Source organism: Nannospalax galili, unplaced genomic scaffold (assembly GCF_000622305.1).
Source record: "Nannospalax galili isolate Female #2095 unplaced genomic scaffold, S.galili_v1.0 scaffold624, whole genome shotgun sequence".
NCBI lineage: Eukaryota > Metazoa > Chordata > Mammalia > Rodentia > Spalacidae > Nannospalax > Nannospalax galili.
The window spans coordinates 1,204,396-1,210,923 of record NW_008351633.1 but is presented as its reverse complement, the minus strand read 5'-3'; the positions used below and the strand labels follow the sequence as shown (position 1 = coordinate 1,210,923).

General features: G+C 44.2%; 1 protein-coding gene across 1 annotated transcript in view; it reads left to right on the top strand.

Annotated features, from left to right (window-relative positions):
• The first annotated feature begins 256 nt into the window (after positions 1–256).
• Positions 257–6,528, top strand: part of Fmo1 (flavin containing dimethylaniline monoxygenase 1) — a 28,515-nt gene continuing 22,243 nt past the window's right edge. The window contains exon 1 of the mRNA XM_008848522.3: positions 257–546. Within this exon, the coding sequence (XP_008846744.2) occupies positions 394–546 (153 nt within the window). The 5' untranslated portion in view covers positions 257–393. The remainder of the gene's footprint in view (positions 547–6,528) is intronic.

The window sequence follows — 6,528 nt, the reverse complement described above, 5'->3', positions numbered from 1 at the left end:
TCTCTCTCTCCCTCCCTCTCTCTCTCTCTCTCTCTCACACACACACACACACACACATACACACACACACACACACACACACTGTGGTTCCCCTGGGAATCAGGAGAGAGACTCTGCCCACCAAAGGGTCTGGTTTCAGCCACTCTGCCAGAAGCTACAATTGTACTATCGACCACAACTGAGGAATGCTGGGCGCCAGCTCTGGCTGAGGGGTGGGGACATAACCCAGCACTGGGGTTAACCAGTACATTTTCCTTCTCACACTCACCCACCAGAGACAGGCTACAGAGGACTCAAACTGAGAAAATCTCTTAATCTTCCAAGTTCTTTTTCCTGGTTTGTTGAGTAGCCAAGAGTTGGGTGGGGCTTTTGTGAATAAAACTGCTCTCCCTCATGTTCTTTACACAGAGGAACATGGCCAAGAGAGTTGCAGTCGTGGGAGCTGGGGTCAGTGGACTGGCCTCCATCAAGTGCTGCCTAGAGGAAGGACTCGAGCCCACCTGCTTTGAGAGGAGCGATGACCTGGGAGGATTGTGGAGATTCACTGTAAGTGTGGATTCAACTGCTTTAATCTGTCTGTTGGAGAATGTCTTAAAAAGACTGGAAATATCTATTGAATGGGAAGCCAGGAGGGACCACTGCAACTGAAAGAACAAAGCAGATCACAGGCTGAATTTTAGTGGAAGGCACCAGCAGCCTTATAGTTCTATGTATGGTGAAAAGGAAAATGTGCTCCAAAGAAGCCCATAAAGTGTATGGGGCGGGGGGGGGGGGGGGGGGGGGCGATGCCAGGAAAGCACAGGGCAGGAGTGCAGAATCAGGGGCAGAAGCCTGAAATGGGACCCAGAAACTGCAGCATTTGGGAGAATGGCAAAAAAATTCAATGTCTACCTGCAAAACAGCTTTTAGTCACATCTTTTCCCAGCCTTGGTTCATCTGTGTCACAGTGACACAGGGCTCAGGGGAGAGAATCCCATAACCAAAATCCCTCTGCCTGGACAATGGCAGTCCATGCTATAAACACTCAATAAACAATGTGAGTCTAAGCAAAAGAGAAATAAGATTCTCAAATCTCAGCAGGGTTGCAGTCTGGATTGGACATGGGTCTGGAGAACCCACCCACTCTTGACTGGCCTGGAGCCCTGAAGAATCTCAAGAGCCCTACTTCAGGTCAGGCAGAGAAAGCATTCTGTGAGCTCCAGTATTCAACCAGAGAAGCATTTGCATTAAAACTCTCCACTGTTTCAAGGCAGAAACATTTCCCACAAACTTTAAACATGTTAAAGAGCAAGCTGTCGGGAACGGTAAAAAGGAGCAAGTGTTAGATAGCCTGGGAAACACTCTTCCATCATAGAAGAGGGAACTTGGAACTGAAATAAAGGAATTATTTTGTAACTCAGAGAGCAAAACCAACATTGCTGGTTTAGACACAGACCTCCAGCACAGGCAGGCTTGACTTATGTAAAGAAATGAATGTCTTAAAATGTGCCCACCCACTAGTTAGAAATCTTTGTATAGAAATCTTACAAAGCTGTCTAAGCAAAGGCAACACCCATTTCCTGACTCAAACTGCATACATATGTCCTTACAGGATGGCAGAACCTTGGCACCTGTGTCAAAATTCTTTTCCGTGTTCATCGTAGACATTACTAGTCAAGCAGCTGACATTTTCCATAATGAGATTCCTTCTTAACATGGTTTGCCAGATGAGCACATCTAATCAATAGAAGTCTGAGAGTTGGCTTGAAAGATAAATCTGCCCAACTACATTTGCAGAGCTGTTTGGCTAAGATAATCTTAGTCAAACCAAAAAGTACAACCAAAAGTTGTACTTAGCCTCTTTGAGACACCAGACAAACATGTTCACTGAGCTCACAAACACCTAATTATTAACCCTAAAATTCATAAATCCAAGAATCATGAGACATGAGTCTACATCCAGTTGTGCCCAGATATGGGCAGATCAGACATCTACTCAGATTGCACGGCACCATAGGAAACACAAACATCAGAAAGATTAACCCTGCCCTGGGGAACTGTCGGCAGATGAAAGAAGGCTAAGATCTTGCAAGTCAGAAACAGTGAGGTGGGTGTTGAAATGAGGGCAGGATTACAGCCACTGCTGGGAAACCAGAAAGACTGTGTAGAAGAGACAGTCCCTGACAGGCTTTGGAAGATTCCAATAAGCAGAAGAGGTCAAGAAGAGGAAACCAGTAAAGAAAAAATACCAAGCATGTTCAGAAAATAAAAACAGTTTATTGGCGTGTGCAGTACATATGAGAAGAGCCCCGGGGATGGGAAACTTAAAAAACAGTGTATATCGAGCAAAATTTAGGAAATTCCTAGAGCCAGGCATGGTGGTGCACGCCTTTAATCCCAGCACTTTGGAAGAGGCAGGCAGATCTCTGTGAGTTCGAGGCCAGCCTGGTCTACATAGTGAGTTCCAGGACAGCTGGGGCTACAGGGAGACCCTGCCTCAAAAAGACCAAAAAAAAAGGAAATTCCTTGTTGTTGCTGCTGCTGATGCTATTGCATTTGAATATGTGCATGACAGGAAGGCCTAAAGATGGTTGAAATAAAGACTGAAAGTCTCTAGAGATTAGGAAGTGTTTGAATATGAAAGTTCAAATGGATAAGATCCTGACAGAAAAGGAAGGAGTGGGATTGTAGGCACCAGAGAAAGAGGAAGAGTTAGCCCTGGAAAGGGAAAGAGACATACTTCTTCCCAAAGACTGGAGGAAGGGAGAGGTAGCACAGAAGAGATATGGCGAAGCAGAGAAGTGACAAGATGCAAGAGCTCCCACATCAGAGGCCTCGGGTACATGAGGACTCAGTTATTGCTGGAAAAATATGGCAGTTTTATAGGGTGAAGAGAGGGTATAGTAAGGGTGGTAAATGGAATTGGAGGATGGGAGAACTGAAGATGACCAAAAAATAGTGTGGGACAGGGCTGAGATATGGTTCATGTGGTACAGTGCTTTCTGCGCAACCATAAGAATCTGAGTTCAGGTCCCCAGCACCTGTGTTAAAAACTGGGTATGGTGGCATGAGCCTGTGATCCCAGCACTGGGATGCAGAGACAGGACGATCCTGTGGTTCACTGGTCAGCAAACCTAGGCAATCCGAGCTCCAGGTTCGGTGAGAAACCCTATCACAAAAGCAAGGTGAGGGGCTGGAGAGATGGCTCAGCGGTTAAGAACACTGTTCTTGCAGAAGACCCAGGTTCGAATCCAAGCACCCACATGGCAGCTAACAACTGTCCATAACTCCAGCTCCAGGGGATCCGACAGCCCCTCTGTCCTCTGTGGGCATTGCACAACATGGGCGCACTTACCTACATGTAGGCATGACACTCATATGCATAAAAAATAAAAATAATAAAGTATTTTTAAAAAAAAAAAAAAAGCAAGGTAGGAAGTAAAAGAAGAAGATACAGGAGGTCAAGCTCTGGCCTCCAGACATATACACCACACAGACACAGACACACATACACACACACACAGACACACACACACATGAAGTATAGGAAATATGATTACCTATCAGAAGTAATTAACAGGATAATCAAGCAGCCACCATGTTAAAATGGCACACAGTTGCCAAGACATTCCTTCTCTATGACTTCATAAAATGAAAACCAGTTTGAAAAAATGAATTGATGCTGAATTACCAGGGGCTGAGATTAGGAAAACCCACCCCCACCTTCCTTTAGCAGCTCTCTGCGAATACAGCAGCCTAGAGGCACCTCTGGAATACCCTGAGATTCTCCACAGCCTGACTGGAAGCCCTTCAACCAGATGAACTTAAAGGTGCCTTCCAGCTGCAACATGCTATGCATCTTCTGAGTCTTTCCAGAGACATCCATTCCCTCCCAGTCCCCAACACACAGACACACAGACACACAGACACACAGACACACAGACACACAGACACACACACACACACACACACACACACACACACACACAGCCACCACCACCACACCACTAAAGATGAGCTCAAAATATCTTGGAATTCAAAGTAGGTGAGATATCCAATTTGAAGCCTGCAGGATTAAAGCCTACTCTAACAACAGCTGTGCATGCCAAAGCTATATATTATACAAAGTGGGATCCTTATGGCTCTGGATAAGCAGAAGGGACCATAATGTAAAAGTAGAGAGATAAGCTGCAGAAATCAATAGCTTCTATTTCCAAATAAGAAGAACCCAAAGATTACAGAGATTATGGCTTAGTTTATTTAATCGGCTACCACCAAGGGCACAACTCTGGTCTTCCTGGCTACCACAGCAAACAAGGGTAACAATAGAAAAATAAGGGCATCATAGATTGGAGCAGAGGAGAGAATGGTAATCATTTAAACACAAGAGCAACATATTGGTAAAGAATTACTATTGGCTGACTGCCACTCAAGTGGACGCAGAATATATATATATGGAACACCTTTGCCACAATCAGCCTCCTTAGCCACCTGAGAACTAGGGAGGCTCAGGACAGTAACACTTTAGGTTGATTGCCTCAGTTATAAAATAATAGCTGATGATTGGGATTGTAACTCAATTCTAGATAATAGCATGCATGAAGCCCTGGGTTTGATCCCCATAAAACCAGGAACCGGGGTTGGAGAGATGGCTCAGTGGTTAAGAGCACTGGCTGCTCTTCCAGAGGACTGGGTTCGATTCCCAACACCCACATTGTAGCTAAGAACTGTCTGTAACTCCAGTCCCAGGGGATCTGACACCTTCTTCTGGCCTCCAAGGGCATTGCATGACACAGGTGCACTTACGTGCATGCAGGCAAAACACTCATACACATAAAATATGAATAAATCCAAAATAAGAAACAAACAACAACAACAAAAAAAAAACAGGAATGCTAGTCCTCACCTGTAATTCCTACTCTCAGAAGGTAAGGGTAGGGGCAGGAGGAGCAGAAGTTTAAGGTCATCTTCAGCTACATAGTAAGTAAGAGGGCAGCCTGGGCTACATGAGACCTTGTCTCCAAAAACAAATGACCAAATAAAATACTTTAAGAAAAAGAAATTTAGGGATTGTCTTGCCGCTAAAAATGGATATTGCTTTAACAGAGTTTGGCTGTAGGAAGAGACCTTGTAAATTAGTATTTAGATAAAACCACACATCTTCATCTAGAGGGGGATTAACAACACTGAATGAAACACACCCCTCTTCCACCTTCACACCCTACTATGATAGAGTCCAGGACTTGATGACTGAGCAGGGAATACTACCCTTCTTTAGGGACATCAAGATATCCTTCATGTACAACCTTTCTGTTATTTACAAGCCTTCACTGATAGCCAACTGTGCTTGTTACTGTGTATTTTTATTTTCTTTAAAAAAAATTTTATTTGTATGTATGAGTATATTGCCTGCATGTGTATAAGTGCACCCTGTTGTGCAGTGCCCACAGAAGTCAGAAGAGGCATCAGATCCCCTGGAACTGGAGTTATGAATGGTTGTTAGCTGCCATGCAAGTGCTGAGATTCGAACTTGGGTCCTCTGCAAGAACACCCAGTGCCCTTAACCGCTAAACCATCTTCTCTCCAGCCCCTGTATTCTTACTTTCAATGAGAATGATAATAAAGTGTAATAATAGGTCACTCCTAGGAATCATTGAGGGACTGTTCCTCAGCTGTTGCTTCCTTGGCCTTGTATTAGTTTGATACCTACCTACAACCTTTTTTACATTTTTAAAATGTAGTAGTGTGTGTGTGTGTGTGTGTGTGTGTATGTGTGTGTAAATGCAGGCAGGTGCATGCCATAGCACATGTATGAAGGTCATAGAACAATTTTGTGGAGTCAGTTCTCTCCTTCCACCTTTACATGGGTTCCAAGGATTAAAATCAGATCACCAGTCTTGTAGGGCAGGTGCCTTTAGCCACTGAGCCATCTCACTGACCCCTATAATCTTTTTTAAATCTTGCTTATAAACCTCAGTAATCTTGGGGAGTTTCATTTTATTCATATATTCAATGACTATTCATTGAATTTCTGTTATCCATATTGGGGTACACTGGCCAGGCCTCTTACTCATAAAGCTTGGATTCTTTTATTTAATATTTTATTATTTTTATTTTATTTTATGTGCATGAGTATAATGCCTGCATGTATGTAAATGTACCCAGGAAATCAGAAGAAGCATCAGATCCCCTGGAACTGGAGTTACAGACAGTTGTTAGCCACGATGTGGGTGCTAGGAATCAAACCCTGGTCCTCTGCAAGAGCAACAGGTGCTCTTAACCACTGAGCCAGCTCTCCAGCCCCAAAGCTTAGATTCTTGAAATACACCAAATTTCCTCTGGGGTTTCTACACCTCTCTTGCACAGATCCAAGAGCTGGCCCTGTCCAGCAGGGAGAGTGACTCTTACTGGGGAGCAGTGTGATCAACCTATAGTGTCACTGTCCTGAGCACCTCCTGCTCTCGGGTGGCTGAGAAGGCTGGTTGTGGTAAAGGTGCTCCACACACATGTTCATGTCTACTTGGATAACAGTCAGAAGTAGTTCTTTAC